Source organism: Grampus griseus (assembly GCF_964374135.1).
Source record: "Grampus griseus genome assembly, chromosome: 1".
Taxonomy (NCBI): domain Eukaryota; kingdom Metazoa; phylum Chordata; class Mammalia; order Artiodactyla; family Delphinidae; genus Grampus; species Grampus griseus.
Genome location: NC_139017.1, coordinates 179,232,640 through 179,260,485, shown reverse-complemented (window position 1 = coordinate 179,260,485; position 27,846 = coordinate 179,232,640). Strand labels below are relative to the sequence as shown.

The window sequence follows — 27,846 nt, the reverse complement described above, 5'->3', positions numbered from 1 at the left end:
TTTCTCTCTGTGGTTCAGACTGGATAAATTCTATTGATTTACCTTCAAGTTCACTGACTGTTTCTTCTGTCATCTCCATTCTGCTATTGAGTCCACCTAGCGAATACTTTACTTTGGCAATTTTATTTTTCAGTTCTAAAATTTCCATTTGCTTCTTCTTTATCTTCCATCTCTTTGCTGAGACTTTCTATCTTTCCCTTTGATTCAAAAGTGTTCACTCCGATTTACTGGAGCATTTTGATAATGCCTGCTTTAAAGGCTCTGTCTGATAATTCCAACATTTGCGTCACCTCGGTATTGCTGTCTGTTGAATGTCTCTCCCTTACGAGTGGAGACTTTCCTGGTTCTTTGTCAATTAAGCTTAGCTTGTATCATGGACATTCTGAATGCCACATTATAAGATTCTGAGTCTCGTTTAAATCCTATGGAGAACGCTGGTATTTTTGTTTAGTCAGGAATCCACCCAGCTGGGTTCAAGCCCCAGTTTCCAACCAGCCTCCTGCGGGTGGTGGTTTCAACACCAGTTCCATTTTCAAAGCCTGTGCAGTGATACTCAGGCCTCTCCTGCATGTGGTCCACCCAGTGGGCAACCCCACCCACAGTCCAGTTCTCAAAGTCTGCGATATGCTGTTTGGGGTCAGATTCAGGCACGTGAAGCTGGGGGTTAGCTCAGCATTTCTTAAACAACTTTATGGGGTACTTTCCAAGCTCCTCCCTCTCCAGATCCCCCTAGTTCTTTCCAGTTTCCTGGGGCTCCCCTTCCAATCCTCTGGCCAGACCCCACTGTGCTGCACACCTCTGGCAACAGTGCCTGAATGCAAGGCCAAGCAGTGGGGGGACAGAGTGGGGTTGTTCTTTAAGTGCAGGAGTGTATAAAAGAGCTAAAGGTCCCATCTATCATTACTGTAAGACAATATGCAATTTCTAAAATTGATATACTAATAACAGTAGGAGCATAATAGTTAGAAAACAAAGTAAATACCATATGTCACAGCTAAGAGTTGAAAGCGGCTGCCTCTGGAGATATTAATTTTTTTAAAGACAATTATTTGCTCAAGGAAAGAACACAGGAGTTGTTTAAGAAGGAAAACATAATCATAATACACTACTTACCTTCACAGTAAATAATCATAATAACATAAACCGCAAAATTTACTTAGTAAAAAATTATAGGATGTGTATAGCATGTATTTTTTTTCTTTAACATCTGCCACTCCTACTCAACTGTAAGTTCCATGGGATTAGAGATATTTTTCCCGGAGCAGATACAGGTGTTCAATAAAAAGTCACTGAATGAACAAGTAAGATAAAGATCTGACGGGTGCACAGGCAGAGACAAGGCTTACCTAGGTTTCACCCCTCTGACTGGGCAGATGCTGGCACTGCTACATGAGATGAGAAATACAGGAAGAAGCAGAGCAGCACTTTTAGAGAGCAGGAGAGTGGATCAAGTCTGTGACCAGTGGTAGTTTATTATTTTAGCTAATTATATCTGTTTAGAGTAGTGGTCCTCAACTGGGGGCGATTTTTGCCCCCAGAAGAACACATTCAGCTATGTCTGCAGACAGTCAGGCTGTCATAACTGGGGGGATGCTACTGGCATCTAGTGGGAAGAGGCCAGGGATGCTGCTTGACACCTTCCAGTGCCCGGGACAGACCCACAGCAAAGAATTGCCTGGCCCCAAACGCTAATAGTACTGAGGGTGAGAAACCCTGATTAGAAGTGATATTCCTCATGAGAAATGATGGTATTTAATATACTTGTGTCCTTAAGACAGTCAAACCTTCGCAACACTTATGCTCCAATATAGTTTACACACTTAAAAAGCGAAGGAAATGTAGTGGCATGAGAAGGCTAAAATTAAACAGAATAAGGATTTATTCACATACATACGTACACAGAGAGAGAAAGAATGAGAATGAGAAAACGGCAATGGCGTCAGGATTTCTAATGGCAATTTTATAATAAGGGCTCAAACCAGACCATGTGGGAGTGCAGCAAAATGGGACCCCATAACCAGGGACATTGCTCATAATAAGAAAAGCTGCACCATCAGCTGCTCCCTTACTCAGGTTCCCAAAGCATAATCCAAACCATAAATAATAACACGGAAGATAATGTTTGTCACTAGACTCAGCACACGGATGACATACTGATATAACAGGTCTGGTCCTTTACCGAAGAAAAATTAGACAATTGAGGCCTAAAAGACTCCTGTTTGTGCTGCTGAGACAGGACGGGTATATTTCAGGAATGTCAGCAGAAGACTCAAACAACACACCCAGGCAAAAACGCTGTCACAACCCATTAGTAGCGTCAGGAAGGACTTGGGACATCAGCCAGAGCAGTGGTGTCACACGGTGTCTGTGGCCCCCAGGTCTCTGCTCCCCACCCCGCAAGGCCACCAACAGGCCAGTGGAGGCCAGGGGATAAGACACACACACACACGCTTCCACTGGCCCTGCCCCACTTTTATTTGCTTTCTATACTGGGGATCAGAGAAAGCTTCATTTCAAAATGGATTTTTTTTTAAGTCCTGCTGTGGTCCCTCCCCTCCAGACACAGCTGGAGAGAGTTGAGGTCCAGTGGGTGTGAGTGACAAGCCACAAAGACCAGCCAGGGCAGTGCCCACCGCCCGGCTCCCATCCCAGCCTTGTGCACACGAGACACAGCCCCCAGGGCACCAAACGTTTCAAGAGGGCCTTTTTATTAAGGGAACCCTCCTACACTGTTGGTGGGAATGTAAGCTAGTGCAGCCACTGTGGAAAACAGTAGAGAGGTTCCTCAGAAAACTAAAAATAAAATTACCACATGATCCAGCAATCCCACTCCTGGGCATATATCTGGAGAAAACTCTAATTCAAAAAGATACATCCATCCCAATGTTCACAGCAGCACTATTCACAATAGCCAAGACAGGGAAGCAAACTGTCCGTGGACAGATGAATGGATAAAGAAGATGTGGTACATATATACAACGGAATACTACTCAGCCATAGAAAAGAACAGAATAATGCCTTTTACAGCAACATGGATGGACCCAGAGATGATCATACTAAGCGAAGTAAGTCAGAAAGAGAAAGACAAATACCGTACGATATCACTTATACGTGGAATCCTAAATACGACGCAAACGAACCTATCTATGAAACAGAAACAGAATCAGGGACATAGAAAATAGACTGGTGGTTGCCAAGGGGGAGGGGGTTGGGGGGGCGAGTTTGGGATTAGCAGATGCAAACTGGTGTATTTAGAATGGATAAACAACAAGGTCCTACTGTATAGCACAGGGAACTATATTCAATACCCTGTGATAAACCATAATGGAAAAGAATATGAAAAAATGTACGTATATATATATATGTTAACTGGGTCACTTTGCTGCACAGCAGTAATTAACACAACATTGTAATTCAACTATACTTCAATAAAAAAATAAATTAAAAAAAAAAAAGAGGGCTTTTTAAAAAGCACAGAAGTGGATCTCATGGCACCATGTATACAAATAAGGGTGACAGGCCCGCAGGTCACCTTGAGAGACTGATACATGACCGGGGACATTATGGGACCCCAGATAAAACCGGCCTCAGTGAGTTCACAGCCGACTACGACTCAGAAACCACACTTATTTTTTAAGGGCACAGCCTTGACATGAAAAAACAGAGCTCATGAAACATCGGCAAACGTATTTGTCAGCTTCTGATTTTGAAAATGCAGGAACCTGCTAGAAGCTCGTAGAAAATAATCATACTTACGGAGCCTCTAACAATTTACCTCTTCGGAGCTCATGCTGGCTGGGGGTACCTTATAGACCAGACAGTGCGAGGGGTTGGGCTGGATCCCACCCTGTAGAGGTAGCGTCACCCGCCCGGAGCTGGCTTCCAGCACGGGGTTCCAGACAGCCCAGCGCACCATGTGCATACACGCCAGGTTCGACAGGGAGGTGACCGCAGCTGCCTGGAATGGAAACAAAGCACATTGGTCACGAGTCGTTACCAAGCCCACTTGGGTGGGGGAAATCAACAGTGCTTTCCCGGTAAAATTTCACTAGAGAGCAAGGCAGGGGGTCATCACAAAAGAAAGAACCGCCACAGGAGGAGCACACGGCATCACATCAGTGGCTCAAAGAGAGCAGGGAAGCCAGCCTCCGGTTCTGGGACCCCCCCCCCCGCCACCAACCAGGACCCTCTTGAAGACCAACACCATCTTTATGACTCCTCCTCTTCCTGTAGGATCTTCCTGCAGGTTTTCAGACACTCTGTGCCTTGCCAACATCTACCCAAATCCATGAATAAAACACCAGGAATGGCACTCTGTGTTAGTGATGAGACACTTTGTAAAATGATGAAGAAAACACGTGGATATTGGGAGACTGGGATTGACATATACACACTACTATGTATAAAATAGATAACTAAGGGACTTCCCTGGTGGTGCAGTGGTTAAGAATCCGCCTGCCAAAGCAGGGAACACGGGTTCGAGCCCTGGTCCGGGAAGATCTCAGATGCCGTGGAGCAACTAAGCCCGTGTGCCACAACTACTGAGCCTGCACTCTAGAGCCCGTGGGCCACAACTACTGAGCCCACGTGCCACAACTACTGAAGCCTGCGAGCCTAGAGCCCATGCTCCGCAATGAAGGGTAGCCCCCGCTTGCCGCAACTAGAGAAAGCCCGCGCACAGCAATGAAGACCCAATGCAGCCAAAACTAAATAAATAAATGAAATGAAAAAAATAATAATAAAAAAATAAAATAGATAACTAATGAGAACCTAATGTATAGCACAGGGAACTCTACTCAATGCTCTGTGGTGACCTAAATGGGAAGGAAATCCAAAAAAGAAGGGATATATGTATACGTATAGCTGATTCACTTTGCTGTACAGTAGAAACTAACTCAACATTGTAAAGCAACTATACTCCAATAAAAATTAATTAAAAAAAAGAATACACGTGGATATTCAATTTAGGGTTATTAGCACACAGTTTCTCCCCCGAAGTTTCAGCTCCTAATGGTATGTTCTATCTATGTAACTTACGTGTAATTAGGAAATCAGTCAGGCAGAATGTTACATGCTGTTCCTTCTTTCACTGTCTCTATCATTGGCCAGATGCAAGGGAAGAGGACCCTAGGACACCCCAGAATTAGCCTCCACATTCAAACAAAGCCATTTTCACAAATACGGCTTCAGGGCTTGATTCAGTAGCGTTTTAAAGAAACCACTTTCATCCGCTTATTCAAAAAGCAGCAAGAGGGACTTCCGTGGCGGTCATGTGGTTAAGACCTCACCTTCCAATGCAAGGGTGCAGGTTCGATCCCTGGTCGGGGAGCTAAGATCCCACATGGCTCATGGCCAAAAAAGCAACACATAAAACAGAAGCAATATTGTAGCAAAATTCAATAAAGACTTTAAAAATGGTCCAAAAAAAGCAGCAAGAATAAAGCAGAACTCGGAGTGGGCCGTGGTCGGGTCCTGAAATTCCTGCTCGGCTGGGCAACAAGACTTGTGATCCACCCCATTATGGCAGCTTCAGAGACAACGGCTCTGCCCCAGGTCCTGAATGGCAGATTCTGCAGGTTCCCTGGCACATCGGCTCCCCCAGGAAGGCCATTTCGCAGCCAGAGGACACGGGGCGCTTGGCGACACCAAGTGAGACTGGAGCCCAGGAACAGCGCTTTCCACCCCAAGAGCCCAGCGGCACTAACCACAGTCAGACTGACAGCCGGGACTCGGGGCAGCGGCCACGCCCGCCTCTGCCCCACAATTCCCAGCCTCGGTGGTAATGCTGGGGAGAAGCCACCCAAAGGCGGCAGGTGTAAAATGCAACGTGGCCACAGCATCTCCCTTCCTGGGAGGACGAGCGCAAAGGCCCGCGTGGTTCCTCAGTGTCGCCGGGCAGCCGAGGGAGCCGAGGGCCCTCCGTCCCTCTTGACCACCGGCTGCACGCACTAACCCAGCCGCCCCCAAACTCAGGCCGTGGTCACAGGGAGGCTGACAGCCTGCAAGGAGGGGGCCTCGGACTCTCGGAAGGAATGGAAGCCCAAGCCTGCCTGTGATGGTGCAGAGCATGGTCCCAAAGGAAAGGCGACGCCAACGGGGACCCTCTGACCCGAGCTGTGTCTGGGGCCACGCAAGCAGGGAAGGCTCCAGCGGTGTGCCCGGGGCTCCCCACAGACCCTGCTCGTGTGGCTGGACACGGGTGAGCTGTGTGCCACTGTCACAGCCAGGACTTGACTGCACTCAGGTAAAGGGCAGATCGTCACACACACACACAAAAGGACCCTGGCTGGAATCCAGCACAGGCGGCTTGATGGCCAACTGGCTCAAACCACAGCAGAGGGTGTGCACGAGGGGACCCCAGTACAGAACGGGAAGCATGCATTTCATCCGAGTCAGTCTTCCCGGACTGTTCCAGATGATATCCCATCCCGTTATATCCTTTATATCCATGTGGGGGAACATGCAGAATCAGTGTCTGGTTGTGAATTAATCTCTCTTTCCCGAGGCCCCCTCGTAACTGGACCTCACACCACCCACTGCAGCTTATTCTGACCGTTTACTGGAGCCAAACTTCAGACCATGGGTAGGATACTTCATACCACCACGTGAGCGAGGATTTGGGTCCCTGTCAACTCAATGAGAAAAAAAAAATAACCCACATCCTGGAAGTACAAGCGAAGAATAGGCCGAGTTAAGAATCCTAAGCGTCTGATTCTGTGCCGTAACTTTCAATGTCTGTCAAATACAAAGATGGCGGTCTGCCCTTCCCATCTCGTTAGCCATTGACAGGATAAAACGGTACTGAACAACTACAGTGCATCAGGGAAAAGTTGATATAAGTCTATTGTTTTTTAAGAATAAATTATAGGGCTTCCCTGGTGGCGCAGTGGTTGAGAGTCTGCCTGCCGATGCAGGGGACACGGGTTCGTGCCCCGGTCCGGGAAGATCCCACATGCCGCGGAGTGGCTGGGCCCGTGAGCCATGGCCGCTGAGCCTGCGCGTCCGGAGCCTGTGCTCCGCAACGGGAGAGGCCACGGCAGTGAGAGGCCCGCGTACCGCAAAAATAAATAAATAAATAAATAAATGTATTAGCAAAACTGGCCACTAAAACAACTCTAAGGATTCACTACTACCTAGACTACGTTTGCCAACAGCCATGTCCCAAAAAATTTGTGAGTTTATTACAGGATCCAAATGAAAATAAAAAGCGTGCCCCCGTTTTCATGCTACTTGTGCAACCCCTTCTGGCTCAACCTTTCCAATGCGGTGACGGATCCCCAGCTTCCGGTTTCACACACCTTTTGATTTGCTCGTCCTCAGTCTGCACGGCACTCTTCTGTGTAAGGCAGCTGTCAGTCACACAAACACCCACTTCCCACACTTCGTTTTAACAGCCCAGGAACAAAACCTAGAGGAGGCAGGAAGGATCCTCCCCGAGCCTCCAGAGGAGCAAGGCCCTCCCGACGCCTCGACTTTGGCCCAGCAGGTTCTGGATCCAGAACTGACTGGGAGGGAATAAATGCCTCTTGTTTGAAGCCAAGTAGTTTGCGACAATTTGTTCAGGCCGCCCCAGGAGGAGTCCCCTCCGCCTCTGTCCTCAGAGCAACTCAGAAACCCCTTCGAGGCAGGTACGACTTCAGGTCATTTCACGAGGTTGATTTTCCTTTAGCTCTTCAGTGAGACCTAATTCCTCCTGCCGGGGCCCCTGTCACCCACTGAGCCCCCTCCATGCTAACTCTGGTCACCGCAGCCCGACGCCCAGAAACACACTGCAGAGGTGACAGGGAACCCATGGGGTGGGGGGAGGTCCCCTGGCCCTGAGGCCACCTCCCGAGACAGAGCTGGGCCCGAGGGCCAGACCCTGGATGGGGGCAGCCACGCTGGGGCCCCTGGTGAGCACAAATGAGAAAAGCAAACTGTTGTGGCAGAACGTGTCCAAATGTCCCCGACAGCACGCCCATCACAGAGGCTGTGGTGACCGCGAGTCACAGAGAGAGATTTAGGAAGCACGGGACAGATGGAGGAACGGGCAGAAGGCGGCCCGGCCTGGGCCAGGCACAGGTCTGTTCTGGGGTGTCCATGTGACCCTCTGCACCGTCCGCGAATGCTGACCACGGAGGGAGGGCCAAGGCCCACCCCAGCGGCACAGACCAAGGAGCGTGCACCCGCCTACGAGCCGGGGCCGGTCCACATTGGCAGCCGGCGGCTCTGAGGTCTCAGAGCTGGGCCACAGGCAACGCACAAGGGTAAGATGACTTGTTTCCCGCATCCTCCTGAGAGGACACTGGCTGCCGGGCCACTGAGGTGAACCTCGCAAGGCCCGAGAGCCTGAAACACGCCCAAGGGGAAGAGTCAGGAGAGAAACAGGCGTCCAGAGCCAGAATCTCCCCCCTCCTTCCCGCCAAGGAGCACGAGGCACCCAGGACCACCGGGCAAAGCAAAGGCTCACATACCACATACCATCAGCCGGAAGTCATTCCTTCCAGAAGTGGATCGATTATACGCCAAAAGCTTTTCCAACTCAGACGTACAGAGAACGCGGCAGCTGCTGCAGACTGATTTCCTTCATACACATGCAGGGTGGAAAAGGAGACCTAACGACATATAAAGTCGTCTAAGCTGCCCGTACACAACACCGTGTATGCAGAGTCATTTAAAAGCACAGTAATCATTTGGCAGGCAATATTTTCATTTCATTCTACAGAGTACAGTAATTATTTTTAAACATACACATGAGCAATGAAAAACAACAGGGGTATGGTTTTAAGAAAGCTGTAAACCTAGAATTACTCTCCATACTGGCTAAAGGGCTCATAACACTCGGGTCCTCTTTGCAAAACGATATCAACTCAACAAGAGCTGAAAGAAGCAATAGGGAACCCGTCCTGAGTTTGGGGCCGTGGCTGGTGAGGTGGACAGGTGTGCAGCCTCTTGTCCTTCGGAGTCTGCAGCCCAGCAGCCAGAGCATGGGCACTCCAGGGACTTTGTATCTGCTTCCTCTGGAGAACCGGCCCCTTGCCGGGGTCCGCTTCCCTCCTCGCATCTCCCACGGGGTCCTACAGAGCCCTTGACCTTGGGGCTCAGGCTTGGTAGCCTGGCATCCCTTCCTGCGGGCACCTCTGCTCCACGGGGCCGTGACCCCAGTGCAGGTCAACAGGGAATTCCACGGCCTGAAATAACGACTACTACAGGGAAGGGATGCACTGAGGCCAGCCCTAGCCTTTCTATGTGGGGTTCCTAGTGGGGTCTCAGGAGAAGGCGGCTCGCTTGCGTTCGGAGTCACCACCTGGGGAAGAAGTAAGCCTGAAGCTGTCTGCTGCCACCCCTACCCAAACCCCCAGGGCACCATGAAATCCTGAGCACAGCGGGAGAGAAGCGGGCAACAGAGAAACACGCAGGGCAGGCGAGGGAACGCAGGGGAGAGGGACGGAGGGGAACAGCCTCCGTGCCAGCCAGGCTGAGGCCGTGCGGAGGATGCAAGACCTCAAAGAAAAAGTCGGCCAGCTGGACTTGAAACCAAGAAACAGCATTACCATTGGGGACAAGTGGTAAAGACGACATGGGATCTCTCTGCTTATTTCTTACAACAGCATGTGAATCTGTAATGACGTCAAAATAAAGTGTAATTTAAAAAACTGTGAGGTACATGACAAAAGCTATATAAAGTGCTGGTAAAAAAAAAAAAACAAAACTGTTTAATGACTGTCCACAAAAAAAGAAGGTCCAGAACACATGAAAGAGAAAATCCCACTTACAAGAGCAGCACAAAAATTAAATATCTGTGAATAAACTTAGTAAGAACTGTTCAACTGTTTAAAATCTACATTGTAAACCTGTATTTAAAATCACTCCCAAAAGACACAAAAACAGAAGTGGACCAACAGAAAGACTTCCCTTCTTCCTGGTTATGACATCACAAATTAATAAATTTAATGCAATCCCAATAAAAATGCCAACGAGCTCTCTTTATGGAGCTAGACCTGTTGATGCCGAAGTTCCTCGGGAAAAGCCAACGTGGGGAGAGCAGGAAGCGCCAGGAAGGGGAGGGGCTGCAGGCCGCACCCGCCACCAAGAGGCCCAGCAGCCTCGGCCGTGACCCTGTGGTCCCAGCACAGAAACAGAACAGCCACGGGCAGAATAAAGATCTAGAAGCAGATGCAAGTGTAAACGGAGACCTAGCGTATGACTAGGAGGCATCTTAGATCACTGCAGCACAGAAGGACTTTTTAATAAGTAGTATCGGGACAACTGGATGGCCCCTGGAGAAAGATAAAATTAGACCCATTCCTCACACCACAAACGAGATCTAAACATAAAAACTGAAACTATACACGTACTAGGAGAAAACACGGATACATTCTTCTATAGGAGTAGGGAAAGGCTTTTTAACTACGACTCAAAATCCAGATACAACGAAAGAAAAGACGGATACATTTGACTGCATCAAAAAATTTTGAAGTTTACATGACGTTATGGACTGAATGTTTGTCCAAAACAAACATTCCCTAAAATTCATACATTGAAGCCCTAATTCCAAAGTGATGGCATCTGGAGGTGGGCCTTTGGGAGGTACTTAGGTTTAGATGAGGTCATGACAGTGGGGCCCCCATAGTGGGATTAGTGCCCTTATAAGAAGAGAAAGAGAGAGCTCCCCCTCTCCCTCCACACACATACACCACTGAAAGGTCACGTGAGCACACAGCGAGAGGGTGGTGTCCACAAACCAGGAAGAGAGGCCTCACCAGGAACCAGATCTGCAGGCGCCTTGATCTTGGACCTCCAGCCTCCAGAACTGCGGGAAATACATGTCTGTTGTTTAAGCCACCCAATATATGGCATTTTGTTACAGCAGCCTGAGCAGACTAAGACACATGGCCCAAAAAAATCAGGGACGAGGGAAATAAAAAGACAAATGACAAAACTGGGAGAAAATATCTGCAATATATGTCTCAGATAAAGCGAGGAAATATCCTTAACATACAAAGAGCTCTTAACATTTGATGACAAGGTGCAAGAGCACTACAGAAAAATGGGCAAAAGACATGAATAGACAACTCACACACATATGAAAACATGTTCAACTTCATTTATAATCAGAGAAATGCAAATTCAACTATACTGTGATACCATTTCTTGCCCATCAGATTAGCAGAACTCAAAAGCTTGACGATGCAACTATTGGTGAGCCAGTGGGGAGACAGGTCCCCCAGTACACTGCCAGTGAGAACAGAACAGCGTGCAACCCCTCTGGAGAAACTGGACAACAGTTAACAGCACAATATATACATTTAACCTCCAATCCAGCAAACCCACTTCTGGGAGCTCTCCCTGAAGGTGCCCTTCCTACAATACAAAAGTGCACACGCACAAGACCATTCATCTCAGCATCGCTTACAGCTGCAAAATACTGGAAACTATCTGAATATCCAAATATAGGTAATTGGGCAAATAAACTGCAGAGCACAATGGAGCAAGTGCAGCTGGAAGGAGGAGCGGGGAGGCAGGACTGCCGGGCGGGACTGCCAGGGTGAGCTGCGCCGGCGAGAAGACGCAACGAGCCGCAAGGCCCACGCACAGGTCTGCTCCCCCCGACCCCGTGTGGAAAGAGGAGCTGAGTCAACACCCACACATCTGTGATATTCGCACAAAGCAGCCCAAGAAGGAGGGGCCCCGAGCCACAGAGCTGGCTCCCACCAGGAGACTCTTCTCGGACCACCTTTTGGTAGAACTTTGACTTTCAAAACTGTATTTGTGTTCTTTATATTCAAAAAATAAAACTAACTCAATAAGGACGGGCAGGGGAAATAACTATAAAACTGAAAGCAAAGAGAAACAGAAGGACCCGACTGCATTCAGATGAACAGCGTGAACACACAGAAGGGGCCGAGCCAAGGGACCCAGGACAACACTGGCTGCTCCGCTGGGTCTCGGCCACTAACGAACCCTGAACTCTGCCTGGTAGGTTTGTTCCTGACAGCTGTCTGGGTGAAGCTACTCTGACGTTACTTTAGGTGCCTCCTAGGATTGAGCAAGCGAGTTGCCATGAGGACGGCACTGGGAGCCAGGCTCCTCTGTGGAAGGAGAGGTGCAAACGTGGAAGGTGAAGCCTGGGGCGCCCCGCCAGGTGGATGGGGTCAGCAACAGCTCAACTCCTAAGCCGTGTGCATGCACACGGATGCGTGTACATGTGTGTGCGTCTATTTAAGTATGTGTATGCATGCGTACCTGTGTGTGCACATATACGTGCATGTGTGTTTCCATATGTAAACTGTCCGAGCTCTGTCCACTGAGCGGGCTTAGAAACAAAGACAATCCCAGCGCCCAGACCTGGATTCTAACACTTTCCCCTTTAAAAAGAGCCAGGGCTCATCAAAACCAAGGAAAATCTAAGAAACCGTCACAGTCCAGAGGAGCCTGAGGAGACATGATGACTAAACGTCATGTGGCCTCCTGGATGGGGTCCTGGAGCAGAAAAGGACATTAGGTAAGGAAATTCGACTTACCAAAAGTATGGACTTCGGTTAGTAACAATGCATCAATACTGGTTCATGAGGTGTGACAAATGTACCATCCTAATGACGTTAATAATAGGGGAAACTGGGAATGGGTATATGGGATCTCTCTGCACTATCTTCACTGTCTTTCTGTAAATCTAAAACTTTCCCAAAATAAAAAGCGTTTTAGAAAAAGGAAGAGGTGGTAAACCACAGCTCCCCACATAAGTGGCTGATTCCAGAGCTGGAACAGGGAAGAGGCAAGATGAACCTGAAGCATCTTCTGCCAGAAAACGCTCAAAAGAACAAAACATGACGGGGATGTCACAGGGACACGGCCTGAAGGGACTCTGGCTGAGTATGGGACAATCTGAACACCAAAAATAATTAGGGGTGGTCATTTTAAAAACAGGGATCCAGGGCTTCCCTGGTGGCGCAGTGGTTGAGAGTCCGCCTGCCCGTGCAGGGGACGCGGGTTTGTGCCCCGGTCCGGGAAGATCCCACATGCCGTGGAGCGGCTGGGCCTGTGAGCCATGCCGCTGAGCCTGCGCGTCCGGAGCCTGTGCTCCGCAACGGGAGAGGCCACAACTGAGAGGCCCGCGTACCGCAAAAAAAAAAAAAAAAAAACAGGGATCCAGAAGTCCATACCAATATGGACTCAATGGCCGAGTCAATCAATTAATCCATCCGCGACGGAGAAGGGAGGGTTCTGGACAGTGGAAAGCCATGTGGGGGAAAGGCTGGGGTTGGAAATCATGCTTCTGAGAGAGGCAGCAATGGATGCCAACCTAGGGGGACATTCAGACAAGGAGCAGGTATGTGCGTGGCTTAAAGAGCCTCCCCACGGTCTGCTTATTAGTTGCAAGGAAGAAAACAGTAACTCCACGGTGGAGGCATCACACAACACCCAACCAGACGACCCAAGTGAACAAGGCCAGTGCGGTTCAGATGGACACCATGCACCTGCACCTGTGGCCATGAGACCCTGGGGACACGCCTCACACAGTGTCCAGCGGGGATGCACAACCCGACTCCACCAGGAGGGAACATCAGCAAATCCAAAATAAGGAACTTGCTCTCTAGGACATTTTGTAAAGGGGGGAGAATATGGCATAAAAAATAAAGTCTTAAAAAGACAAAGAAAGGCTGTGGAGCTGATCCAGGCTGAAGGAGACCACAGAGCCGTGTGATCCTGCACTGGGTCCTGTACTGAGAGAAACACTGCAAAGGACACGGCTGGATGGATGGGCAGAACCGAAAGGTGGATGGGAGATGGGGGCGTGGAGTTGATGCTAAGTGAACTGAGGTTGACCCTGCACTGTGCTTACACAGGGGACACCCTCAATCTCAAGGAGGCATGGAGGCATTTAGGGGTCAGGAGCGTGATGTCTGCAGTTTACTCTCAAGTGGTTCAGAAAAAATACGTGTGTGAGTCTACATACATGCACACATGTGCGCGCGTGCACACACACACACACACACACACACACGGGGAGGGAGGGAGGAAATGTGAGCAAGCGAGTGCAACTAAAGCAGATGGGGCAAATGTAATCAGTCAGTGAAACTGAACCAAGACTAAACCAGCATTTTTTGTATTTCTGCAACTTGTCTGTAAGTTTTTACAGAAATAATAAAAAGTTTTCGACAGAACAAAATAAAGTCCCACTATGCCTTTAAAAAAAAAAAACAGTGTGAAGAAAATGAAAAGGCAAGCCACAGACTGAAAAAATATTCACAATCTATGTATCTGAAAAAGAATTTATATCCAAAATATATAAAAGAAACCCCCATCCACGCAATAAAAAAGGCAAACAACCCAAAACAATGGAATGACCACTTGACAAAGGCAGATTGGGAACGGCCAACAAACACACAAACAAGTACACAGTATCACTGGTCGCCAAGGAAATGCAAAGCAAAGCCACAGTCACAACCCCTAAAGTGCCTGAAACTAAAATGACAAGCAGAATCCAATGCTGGTGAGCATGCAAGCAACCAAGCCCTCAGACAGTGCTGGTGCGACCACCTGGACAGGCTGGCACTGCTTACAAGGAAAGCGCACATCTACCTGTGACCCAGCCACTCTGCTCCACAGTATTTACCAAAGAGAAATGAAAATATACGTCCATAAAAAGACTTGCCCAAGAATGTTTCGGGCAGCTCCATTCACAAAGTAGAAAAGCCCACCAAGCGAAAAATGAAGAAACAGTTTCATAGGACAGAAAACTCAGCAATAAAAATGAATGAACCGGGACTTCCCTGGTGGCGCAGTCGTTAAGAATCCGCCTGCCAATGCAGGGGACACGGGTTCGAGCCCTGGTCCGGGAAGATCCCACGCGCCACGGAGCAATGAAGCCCGTGCACCACAACTACTGAGCCTGCGCTCTAGAGCCCGCGAGCCACGACTACTGAGCCCGCGTACCTCAACTACTGAGGCACATGTGCCTGGAGCCCGCGCTCCACAACAAGAGAAGCCACCGCAATGCAAAGCCCATGCACCGCAACAAAGAGTAGCCCCGCTCGCCACAGCTAGAGAAAGCCCGCGCACAGCAACGAAGACCCAACGCGGCCAAAAATAAATAAATAAGTAAATTTTAAAATTTAAAATAAAAAATGAATGAACCACATGAATGAATGTCCAAAACATAATGCTGGATGGGAGAAATCCAGACACAGTGTTCAACAACAAAAACAAAAGCACGAGGCATACAAAGAAACAGAAAAGTATGGCCCATTCAAAGGAAAAAATAAATCAACAGAAACTGTCCCTGAAAACGACCTAATGGTAGATATACTAGACAAAGGCCTTAAAACTACTGTCTTAAAGATGCTCAAAGAACTAAAGGAAGATGTGGAGAAAATCACGAAAACTCTGTATGAACAAAATGGAAATATCAATAAAGAGACAGAAAACCTAAAAAGAAATTCTGGAGCTGAAAATTACAATAACCAAAAATGAGAAATTCACTGGAGGGATTCAAAGGCAGATTTGAACATGCAGAAGAAAGAATCAATGAACTTGAAGATAGAACAATGGTAATTACTGAGTCTGAAAAAGAAAAAAAATTGAAAAAAAGGCAGAAAGAACTTAAGGGACCTATGGGACACTATCAACTGGACCAATATACACATCCTGGGAGTCTCAGGAGACAAGCAAGAGAAAGGGGCAGAGAGAGTATCTGAAGAAATAATGGCTGAAAACCTCCCAAATTTGATGAAAGACATGAATATAAACATCCAAGAAGCTCAATGGACCTGAAGAGATCCACACTGAGATACACTGTAATCAAACTTTCAAAAGACAAAGACAAAGAGCAAAAATTGAAAGCAAGGAGAGAAGCAAACTGTCACGTACAAGGGATCCTCAATAAGATTATCAGCACATTTCTCATCAGAAACTTGAGGCCAGAGACAGTGAGCCAGCATACCAAAGTGCTAAAAGGAAAACAAAACTGTCAACCAAGAATCCTATATCTGGCAAAACTCTCCTTCAAAAGTGAGGGAGAAATTAAGACATATCTACATAAACAAAAGCTGAAGAAGTTCATTATCACTAGACCTGCTTGCAAGAAATGCTCAAGGGAGTCCTGCAGGGTGAAATGGAAGGACACTGGACAGTAACTCAAAGCCATATGGGAAAAAAAAGATCTCAATGAAGGTAAATATATGGACAATATAAAAGCTAATATTATTGAAACAGTGGCTTGTTATCGCTCTTTTTGTTGTCTACATGATTTAAAACACTAATACATATAAAGGAAAAACACAAATTATTAGTGTAAAAGCTACTACAACTTTGGTTTGTAACTCCATATCTTGTTTTCTACATAAATTAAGAGAATAACACATTGAAAAGCATTATTATTTTATGTTTTGGGCACACAATGTATAAAGATGTAATACTGTGGCATCAACAACCGAAAGGGTGGGAGACTGTGCTACAAATGAACAGAGTTTTTGTATGTTATTGAAATTAAGGTGGTACAAATTCAAATTAGTGTTATAACTTCTGGATGCTAAAGGTAGTCCCCATAACCACAAAGAACTGAGCTATAGAATATACACAAAAGGAAATGAGAAAGGACTTTAAACATTTCACTTCAAAGAAAATCAACCAAACGCAAGAGAAAAGAGTAATGCAGGGACAAAAAAAAACTTTAAGCACATAGAAATAAATAACACAATGACAGAAGTAAGTCCTTCCCTATCAGAAATTACTTTAAATGTAAATGGATTAAACTCTCCAATCAAAAGACAGAGACTGGCAGAATGGATAAAAACACATGATCCAACTATACACTGTCTATAAGAGACCCACCTGAGAACCAAAGACACATACAGGCTGGAAGTGAAATGAATATCAACAGAGTAAAAAGGGAAACCCCAGAATGGGAGAAAATATTTGCAAATCGTATAGCTGATAAAGGATTGATATGCAAAGTATACAGAAAACTCCACAACCCAATAAAAAACTGGCAAAAAACCTAGACATTTCTCCAGATAAGACACACAAATGGCCAACAAGCATATGAAAAGACGGTCAACATCACTAATTGCTAGGTAAATGCAAATCAAAAGTACAATGAGGGCTTCCCTGGTGGCGCAGTGGTTGAGAGTCCGCCTGCCGATGCAGGGGACGCGGGTTTGTGCCCCGGTCTGGGAGGATCCCACGTGCCGCGGAGCGGCTGGGCCCGTGAGCCATGGCCGCTGAGCCTGTGCATCCTGAGCCAGTGCTCCACAACAGGAGAGGCCACAACAGTGAGAGGCCCGCGTACCACAAAAAAAAAAAAAAAAAAAAGTACAATGAGATACTACTTCATACCCATTAGGATGGCTCCTATCCAAAAAATAGAAAGCAATGAGCATTGGCAAGGACGTGGACTGTTGGTGGGAATGTAAAATGGTGTAGTCACTGTAGACAACAGAATGGTGTCTCCTCAAAAGTGAAAAATAGAATTACCATATGATCCAGTAATTCCACTTTTGGGTATATACACAAAAAGTATTGAAGGCAGGTCTCAAAGAGATACTCGTACACCCATGGTCACAGTAGCATTGTTCTCAATAGCTAAAACATGGAAGCAACCCAAGTGCCGTCTATCCATGCAATGGAATATTATTCAGCCTTAAGAAGGAAGGAGGGCTTCCCTGGTTGCGCAGTGGTTGAGAGTCCGCCTGCCGATGCAGGGGACGCGGGTTCGTGCCCTGGTCCAGGAAGATCCCCCATGCCGCGGAGCTGCTGGGCCCGTGAGCCATGGCCGCTGAGCCTGCGCGTCCAGAGCCTGTGCTCTGCAGCAGGCGAGGCCACGGCAGTGAGAGGCCCACGTACCACAAAAAAAAAAAAAAAAAAGAAGGAAGGAAATTCTATGATATGCTACAACATGGATGAACCTTGAAGACTTATACTAAGTGAAATAAGTCAGTCACAAAAGGACAAATACTGTATGATTCTACTTACATGTGGTACTTAGAACAGCCAAAATCATAAAGGCAGAAAGTAGAATCGTGGTTCCCAGGGCCTAGCAGGCGGCGAGAGTGGGGAGTTTGTTTAATGGGCGCAGAGCTTCACTTTTACAAGACGACAAGAGTTCTGGGGATGGGTGGTGATGACGGCTGTACAACAATGTGAATGTACTTAATACCACTGGCTGTACACTTTAAAATGGTTAAGACGGTAAATTTTATGTGTATTTTCCCACAAGAAAAAAAGACATTTAAAAAAAAAAAAGTAAGGCAGAATACCACTGAATTGGACACTTTAAAAATCGTATTAGGGTATGTGAATTTCTCCTCAATGAAAAAACATTTTTTTAAAAAAGACAAATAGGGCTTCCCTGGTGGTGCAGTGGCTGGGAGTCTGCCTGCCGATGCAGGGGACGCGGGTTTGCGCCCCGGTCCGGGAGGTTCCCGCGTGCCGCGGAGCGGCTGGGCCCGTGAGTCATGGCCGCTGAGCCTGTGCGTCCGGAGCCTGTGCTCTGCAACGGGAGAGACCCCAACAGTGGGAGGCCCGCGTACCGCAAAAAAAAAAAAAAAAAGACAAAAATAACACAATTTTTAAAAAGTGAGTTGTTATCTTTCCTAAAACCATAAGGGAGACCCAACATTCAGGACAAAATAGAAGACTCTGCACCAATCCCCTCTTCTTTAGCAACCTCCACCTAAGCAGACAGTCGGAAACTCAGCAGGTCCTGCGCGCTCGGTGGGGGGCCTCTGATGGTGACAACCTCAAGCTGCAGCACAGCGAGATGTATGGCTGCAACGTGTATACAGCTGCAAGGTGACTCAATCAGGACACGGACCTGGCTCCAGGGTCCAAGGAGGGGTTATTTTGAAAGCTCTCCAGAGAACCCTCAAGACATCTGTATTTCCAAGTTCTAGAAAGTTTAAATTTATGTAATTTTCAGAGTAAATCCAGGCATGATACCTATGTTAAGCACTCAAATCTCTGTTATATGAACTTGTTTTGTTCAAAGAATACGAGCAAATATATAAATAAATTAGAGTTTTACCCCCCAGAGATGTGGGAGAGGGTTATTTTGCTGTGTTACTCCCCAGAAAAGAGCTCTTTTGACCCCTCGCAGCCCCGTGGTGATCTGCACTTATTCTGACATAAAAACGCAGCAAAGGACACTGGGTCTGTTTATTTTTACAGCTACCTTCTTTCCACGTCACTCTCATGTTCTAGGCAGTCTGCTTTATCAGCTTTATTCAAACAGCAAATGTTTCTGGAGGCCACACTTGCAAAGCTCACGGCATTTCCAAACGGGCCTTCTGCTGTGGGTGCACTGTCCCCATGGACTCAGGTTTCTAGAAGGTACGTTGTCTGGATCAGAAGAACACTTAACCCAAAGACAAATCACAAAGGCTTTAGTCGTTCTGGCTAACAGATTACAAACAAGGGGTGTGTCTTCTCAAAACTTTTTTCTAGTTTGTGTCTAATGACTACCAAAATATTCAGGACCAAAACAATCCTCTGAGACTCAGGTGACTGGGTATAAACTGGAGGCACTATTAGCCCAGATGGCCTCTCGCTGATCTAGATAAACACTTGAAAGTGAACAGTCACACAAAGGTCTATTTCTGATTAAGGAAAATATTTAAAACGTACACCCAGGCAGGCTGGGTGACTGATGATACCGAGAACTTTGTTTTATTTTTTAGGTGTGACGATGGTATTGCAGGGAAGTTTTACCCCCATCTTTTGGAAAGATCTCCTGCACTGTCCACAGAGGAAATGGCACGGGGTCTAGGATTTGCTCTAAAATAATCTGGGAGGAATGCGGACAGGAAAGAAAGGCAGCGACAAGGCTGGCCAGGAGCTGATGACTTCGGAGACTGGCGATGGGTACATTCATTGGGTTTATCGTACGCTTCTATCTTCATATTCGAAAGTCTCTATAATAAAAAAGGTCTTAAAGAAAAGAATGTATATGCCGAAATGTTCACAATAATCAAAACAGATGCAATTATGACTGCAATTTGCTTCAAAATGAACCAAAATGGGTTGTGCAAGAGGGTATGGACAAAACAAGAGTGTCCACGAAGTGGATAACTGCTGAAGCTCCTTGGGGCTTATTTTACTATCCGGTCTGCTTTTGTTTACACTTGGCATGTCCACCACATAGAGTTTTTTAAAAGGAAAGAAAGGGGAGAAAGGAATTTGCAGGCTGAATGCACCCGAAGACACGCTCCATAATGGACTGCAGAGGGAAGCAGGAGCATGCCAGCTGCGACATGTCCCTCCAAGGCCGAGCCCTGACCTTGCAGGAGGCCCAGTGGGCCGCGTCCCCTCCTGGGACACTCCTCGGGGAAGGAGCGAAAGCCCATTTCGACAGCATCAGGCTAGTTTTCTCCTGTACGTCTAAGTCTGGTTGTGGTGGGCATGTCTGATTTGGTTTTCACCCCCGGAATGCTAACCCATCCTCACTGTTCCATGCAGCAAGTAATTTGTGCGGAAATTCATTTCAGACACAGGAACATTTCCTCTCCAGATTACACTGAAGAAAGTACACTTGATGACAGTAAAACGGAATCCAATATTCCATGTTAAGATAAACCTCCACATCAAAAAGAACTGATGAGCTATTTCAAGCCACATTCCAAGAGCTCCACAAGCAACAGCGCGAGGCCGATCCACCTGTCAGCGGGTAAGCATTTCAGTGAAGAGTTAAAAACTTAACAATCAAGTGTTGGGTAAGACATAAAGTTTCAGGACACAGGCTTTATAATCACAAGCGAATTGTAATTAACGTTCTCGAGGGGACACAATCTAAACGTAAATGAGTGGAGAGCCAGGCCCTCTGCTCCTCAGGGGCTCCCTCTGTACCGACCCCCTGCCCACGCCCAGTGGCAGCACCAGGGATGTTGCACCTGAGCCGGCGAACTTCCCCCCAGGATGGGGAAGCCCCAGAAGCCCCTCCCTCCTGGTAAAGCTCCACCCCAGGCCCGGAGGGCCTGCCCCGGGCTGACAAGCATATCTGCATACAGTTGCATTTTAGCTGAAATTTCTGGTAACAAAGAAAGAAAAGCAGAGCTGGGAACAAGAACTTTGTGAGAACAACGGACATCATTCGTTCGCCTATACTCAGAATACCTGCCTCTGGGTCTGCTCACCTGATTAGGACTCTGAATTACACGAGGCACAGACATCAGAGAGGTCAGTTCACTGCTACCAGAGGACATCAGGAACTAACACAGCAGCTGTGCTGACACCCCATTCTCCTTCCAAAGACCCCCCAAGACCGCTCCCAGCCCCCTGCTCTTGCCTCAGCTGCACGGTGATGCGGGCAGACTGACCACCACAGAAGGTGTCTTGTTGGCCTATTTTTATTTTTAATTTACTTGTTAAATTGATATTTGCTTTTTCAAACAAAAATCTGAATCTTAAGAAGAGCATGACTTGGGTTTTCCGAAAAATCTGCAGCGATGATGTAAATGATGTCTCTTTGTTACATTCCTTCCAACTGAATCCTATAGATTCTTACTCTTGGTTCTGACGTGGGCACATACAAAGTCCACTCTAAGAAAACATTCACTTCTTGTGCAGATTCAAGCTTTACTACACTTACTATTTGAAAAAGGCATTAAAATGGTCTCATTCTTTCAAAATAATTATTGATTCAATAATCATGAATTAATGATGTTATGCTGCATGATGCCTGTTTATTGAACTGTTTATACCAGCTGCCAGCAGAGTGTACGTACTATTACCATAAAGATGGGAAATGATTAGAACAAAGCTATCACTTGGAACAAGTGTTTTCTAGAATCATATTCCACGCTTGTTATCCATATTGTTAATAATAATCACACTGCTTTTAATGGAAGAAAAAGGAATGGTGACTATGCTTATTCTGCGCGCGTAGAGCCCGTCGCCAGGCGGCACGCGAAACAAGCGGATGGTTCTTACGTTGCCGTCCGCTCCCGAAGGGCTGTTAAACACGTACTCCAGCTGAAAGACGATGGTGAACGCGGGCTGACAGACCATCTCAGGGAGCTGGAGGCGGCTTCTCGAGACCAGAGTGTGGTTTCCAGATCTGCGCCGAGAACACACAGAGGGGGCGTGTCAGGCGGGGCTCCTGCTGCCCGGCACCCCACCCGCCATCAGCTCGGGCGCCGCGGCACCGGGCGCTGCTGCTGCAGTCTGGTACAGTGAGTCCCCCAAGCAATGGCACTGAGCCCTTCTGGGTGTTTGGCCATCAAGGTAACTTCCCAAACCAGAGCCTCTCTTAGGTGTCGCAATCAACACTCTCCCAAAATGCCAGCACTGGTATCAGGAGGACGGAAGGGCTCCAGGGAGGTACCCCTCCGAGGCCGGCTTCCGTCCAGCTTCACGTATGGAACCCCTAGGCGATGTCTCTGTTGTGATTTGAGACGCACAGGACTGAACAGAGCGGCAGAACTTACTGCCCTCTGGTTCTGTGTCATGTGAGAAAGGGATCACAGGGCGCATCTGGAGGAAAGCATGCCAGGGCTCCACAGCTGGAAGCATCTGTTATGCTAACTCCAAAACCCGTCGTGGCACAAAAACCAGGATCTTTCCAACCTCACAACACTGAGGTCTGCTCCTGATGGGGACGACTAAGCAAGAGGAATCAAAGGCACCGGGCAAGAACCCAGGTGGATGAGTGCACACCTCGCGTGTAAGAACAACTGCCTTTCACTCTGATCCCTGGTCAGGTGCCCACCCGCACCTCCTAACTCCACGCGGACCGCGACCTGGGACCCCGGGGGAAATACCTGGCCTTCGAAGAGGCGCCAACTCTCCGGCTGAAGCTGGCAGAGTGCGTCAAGGCCACCTCCAGCTCAGGCACCAGCACCACCACCTGTGGCCTCTGCACGAAGCCCAGCCCGTTGTGCACGCCCACGCACAGGCGCCGCTCCAAGATCTCCAGGGCACCACTGTCCAGCGGGCTGCCCGCCTGGGAAAAGCACACATGGCACAGAATAAGGTCGGTGCAGAGGGGGAGGGAGCTCGCCAGGAAAGCTCCCAGCAGAGAGCCCCAGCAGAGAGAAGAAACTAGAACAGAGGTTTCAGACATTCCAGACCAGACGGAGCTCAGTGAAGCACCATCCAATCAGAGCAGACTGGCCTTAGGCCATTTTCTAGGTACTTTGGGGATTTCTCACGTAGCATCATCTTGTAAAGCAATACATCCCTTAGATGCCTGAATCAGCTAACTCTCGCTCCGCGTTTCCAAGGTTGAGCTACAATTCTCAAGACGCAGCAAACCAGCAACAAGGGGCCCTAGCACCTCCAACAGTGAGAGGAAGTGAGCTCCAAGTGGGCTCCAAGAAGTGAGAGGTCCCGGAGTCAAGGGCAGGCGCTGACCAAGGCTGAACACAGCGAGCTTCAACACCTCTGCCCTCCCACAGCTCAGACACCTGAGACTTGGGGCGGACAGGGCCGCAGGAAGAGTGGGCATATTTAGGCAGTAAGTCTGCCCCAAAGTGATCCCTGGATATTAAAGTGTTTTCATCTTAACAAAAAAAACATACAGGCGCCCTAACAAATGAGCAAGGATATTCCTCTAGGCTATTACTGTTTATTAAATTATGTGATTGTTGCAAAATGATCCCTGAATTTTCGAGTTTTCTTCATTGCCCATTAATCATGCTGAACAGACGTAAATTCAGCCCATTAGTCTCTGAGTAATGAAAATAAAACGAAGGTGATAACGGAGTATCTGCCAGTTGGATGGGAACAAAAATACAAAGAGAGTAAAAACACAGAATAAAGTGATCTTTATGGGAATATATAAAATTCCACAATAATGCTCTTAAACATCTTTCTACCCTCAGACAATCTTTTCTGAGCCATAACAAAACAGCAGGAACTATGCCAAGAAAACGTATGATGCTATTTCAGTCCTCTTCTCTGCTTCCTGTTTCTGTTTCACATGAGACTACAGTACATAGCACAACATCTTCAAGAACGGGTAGAGAGCAAAAGAAAAGACCACCTTGTTCGTGCGTGTACACACATTCGTGTGTGTGTGTGTCAATAATTTGCTAACTTCACAGACTACGAGGATGGGCACCCGCTGACCGCACATTCATTCTCACAAATACATGTTAGAGACCTACTCTGTGCCGACTGTTTTAGGCACAGCAGGTGCAGGGGTAAAGCAAACCAAGTCCCTGTCCTCCTGGTGCAAATACTCCAGAGAGGGACCCACAATCCACCTGTAAACAGTAAGGAAACGAGGTGCTCTCCGAGAGGACCAAGCACCCAGAGAAATGAAGCAGGGTGATGCGTCAGAGAGCGCGCCCGGCGGGGAGGAAGGGGGACGCTGCCTGCAGCTTGGGCAGGGCGGCCCCTCAGGGCAACAGGTCTGCACTGAGACATGATACCTGAGAGGGGTCGTGCACAGATCCAGACGAAGAACATGCACGAAAGTGGGCCATGTGTTCAAAGGCCCACAGTGGGGACGAGGCATCACGGTGCGGAGTCTGCAGGACAGCGTCACACAGGCAAAACTGAGCAGTGTTAGGGGGAGCACCGCTCACAGTAAACTGCTTCGATGGGGCAAAGTGGTTGAGATCCCTAGTCGTCTCCTTGGAAACATCCTCAAAATGTCCCTTGTAAATGTGGATTATTTTACAGGTTTTCCTATGCTCATTTGGTGATTTAATCTACTTTTAAATGAGGACTGATTAAGTTACATTGAAGTGAATGCTAATTAATGTCTCAGGATAACAGCACCCTCGTCAATATCAAAGTTAAGACAATGGGCTCGTGGGACTTCCCTGGTGGTCCAGTGGTTAAGACTCCGCTCTTCCAATGCAGGGGGCCTGAGTTCGATCCCTGGTCAGGGAACTAAGATCCCGCATCCCACATGCCACGTGACCCAGCCAAAGAATAAAAATTTTTTTAAAATTTAAAAAAATAAAGACAATGGGCTAGTGTCCCTCTTCAGCCACAAAGAGACGAAAGACAGGACCACAGGTGTCACCAGGGGCTGGACCACCCACCTGAGGGCTTGAGAGGCCGGGAGCTCCCCAGCTCCGCCTGCCGTTTCCACCTGCACCGTTCAGACTAACTTCCCCGACCCAAGACTGTACCTCCCGGAAGTGATCGCTGATCACAAGTTCCAGAAGCTCCTCCTCAAACTTCTCCAGGGAGGGATACATCGTGAAGAACAAATCGTCCAGGTACCACGTGAGAGACTTCTGAAGGCGAGGCTTCCGGAGCGTGTCCCCTGCACAACGAGAGGCTCAGAGGGATGACCCGCAGAAACAAAACCACCGGACGGTCCCCTCACCCACGGGGGGTCCAGGCCGCAGGCCAAGCACAGAGAAGGCGGCATGGGCATCGCTCAGAGAGGACTCACAGCCAGAGCCCACCTCAGTCCAAGCCCAGACACCAAACAGATCAAACAAGCGCAAATTTCATTTTCGGTCCAAATCCTACCCCAAAGCATCTCCAGGAACAAATCCCCTAATCCGGCCATCCAGGGCACACAGACAGCCTGAAGCAGAGTGACATCTGTCCCCTGCACTCGGCTTCCCTTTGTCATGACTTCCTATCCAGCAAGGGCACAGCCCACTACGTCATTTCTCGTTTCACTAGGTTTACCCTGAACCACGTGGAAACACGCAGGCATAGGCGTGAGCGTGGCACAGCAACGAGCAGAAACTCGGGCTGGGCTGGCACCATGAGGGAAGTCCCGCCCCGATCAAGAAGCACCCCTGGACCGTGAGCTCCGTGAGGACAGAAGGGGGCGGCGGCCCCTGCATCCAGCCCAGCACCCGCACCAAGCAGGTACATGGAAGCCCGGCCGCAGCCACGAGAGGGGAGCATCACGTGCATTTAGAGAGGATTCTCCATGGGCTCTGGAGCAAAGGTGACACAGGAAGAAGAAGGCAAAGCCAGTTGCTCCCCAGCAAACACACCCCCAGGGGTCTGTCCCTTACGTCCCCATCAGTGTCATCGTTCTTGTTCTGGTCCTGTCTGTCTCTTCCTAAATGTTTAGGGTTATTTAAATATTTACATGCAAGGTCTTCGATTTTGAAAGCCAATTCTAAACTTTAAAAAAAATTGACGTAAGACTCAATGCTGAGGGGTGGAGTCAAGGTGCCGTACTAGGAGGATGCGAATTCATGTCTCCTCACAACTAGGGCACCTACTAGGCGCTGGTGAGGGACCACAGACACCTAGGGGACAGGAGGAACCCCCAGTGACCGGTTGTTTCAATTTCAGTTTTATTTTTCCTAATATATTTTTTATCTTTCTAACTTTATTTGGTATTTTATTCTTTGGTATTGTACTGCTCCTTTTTTTATTTCTTTTTTTTTTTTTTTTTTTTTTTTTTTTAACCATGCCATGAAGCTTGCAGGATCTTGGTTCCCAGGCCGGAGGTCAGGCCCAAGCTCCTGTAGTGGGAGCTACGAGTCCAAACCACTGGACTAACAGAGAACCTCAGACCCCAGGGAATATCAGTTGGAGTGAGGCCTCACGGAGGTCCTCATCTCAGCACCAAGACCCGGCTCTATTCAACTGCCTGCAAACTCCAGTGCTGGACGCCTCAGGCCAAACAACCAGTAAGACAGGAATACAGCCCGACCCATCAAAAAAGGAAAAAAAAATGAAACGACAAAAAAAAAAAATGCTACAGACGAAGGAGCAAGGTTAAAACCCACACGACCAAATAAATGATGATGAAATAGGCAACCTACCCGAAAAAGAATTCAGAGTAGTGATAGTAAAGATGATCCAAAATCTCGGAAAGAGAATGGAGAAAATACATGAAACATTTAACAAGGATCTAGAAGAACTAAAGAGCAAGCAAACAGTGATGAACAACACAATACCTGAAATTAATATACTCTAGAAGGAATCAATAGCAGATTAACTGAGGCAGAAGAATGAATATGTGAGCAGGAAGATAAAATGGTACAAATTACTGCCACAGAGCAGAATAAAGAAAAAAGAATGAAAAGAATTGAGGACAGTCTCAGAGACTTCTGGGACAACATTAAACGCATCAACATTCCAATTATAGGGGTCCCAAAAGAAAAAGAAAGGGTCTGAGAAAATATTTCAAGAGATTATAATGGAAAACTTCCCTAATATGGGAAAGAAAGTAGTCCAGGAAGCACAGAGAGTACCATACAGGATAAACCAAGAGAAACACACCAAGACACACAGTAATCACACTGACAAAAATTAAAGACAAAGAAAAATTATTAAAAGCAACAAGAGAAAAACAACAAATAACATACAAGGGAACTCCCATAAGGTTAACAGCTGATTTCTCAGCAGAAACTCTGCAAGACAGAAGGGAGTGGCATGATATACTTAAAGTAATGAACGGAAAGAACCTAAAACCAAGCATACTCTACCTAGCAAGGATCTCATTCAGATTCGACAGAGAAATCAAATGCTTTACAGACAAGCAAAAGCTAAGAGAATTCAGCACCACCAAACTAGCTCTACAACAAATGCTAAATGAACTACTCTAAGTGGGAAACACAAAAGATGAAAAGGACCAACAAAAACAAGCCCAAACCAATTAAGATAATGGTAATAGGAACATACATATTGCTAATTACCTTAAATGTAAATGGATTAAATGCTCTAACCAAAAGATACAGGCTTGCTGAATGGATACAAAAACAAGACCCATACATATGCTGTCTACAAGAGACCCACTTCAGACCTAGGGACACATACAGACTGAAAGTGAGTGGATAGAAAAAGATATTCCATGCAAATGGAAACCAAAAGAAAGCTGGAGTAGCAAGTCTCATATCAGACAAAATAGACTTTAAAATAAAGACTTTTAAAAGAGACAAAGAAGGACACTACATAATGATCAAGGGATAAATCCAAGAAGAAGATATAACAATT

General features: G+C 47.4%; 1 protein-coding gene across 1 annotated transcript in view; it reads right to left on the bottom strand.

Annotated features, from left to right (window-relative positions):
* Nucleotides 1-27,846, bottom strand: part of NPHP4 (nephrocystin 4) — a 134,831-nt gene that overhangs the window by 66,272 nt on the left and 40,713 nt on the right. The window contains exons 8-11 of the mRNA XM_082656753.1: nucleotides 25,059-25,195; nucleotides 22,734-22,915; nucleotides 21,904-22,030; nucleotides 3,776-3,958 (exon numbers count right to left, since the gene is read on the bottom strand). Coding sequence (XP_082512879.1) covers nucleotides 3,776-3,958; nucleotides 21,904-22,030; nucleotides 22,734-22,915; nucleotides 25,059-25,195 — 629 coding nt within the window. The remainder of the gene's footprint in view (nucleotides 1-3,775; nucleotides 3,959-21,903; nucleotides 22,031-22,733; nucleotides 22,916-25,058; nucleotides 25,196-27,846) is intronic.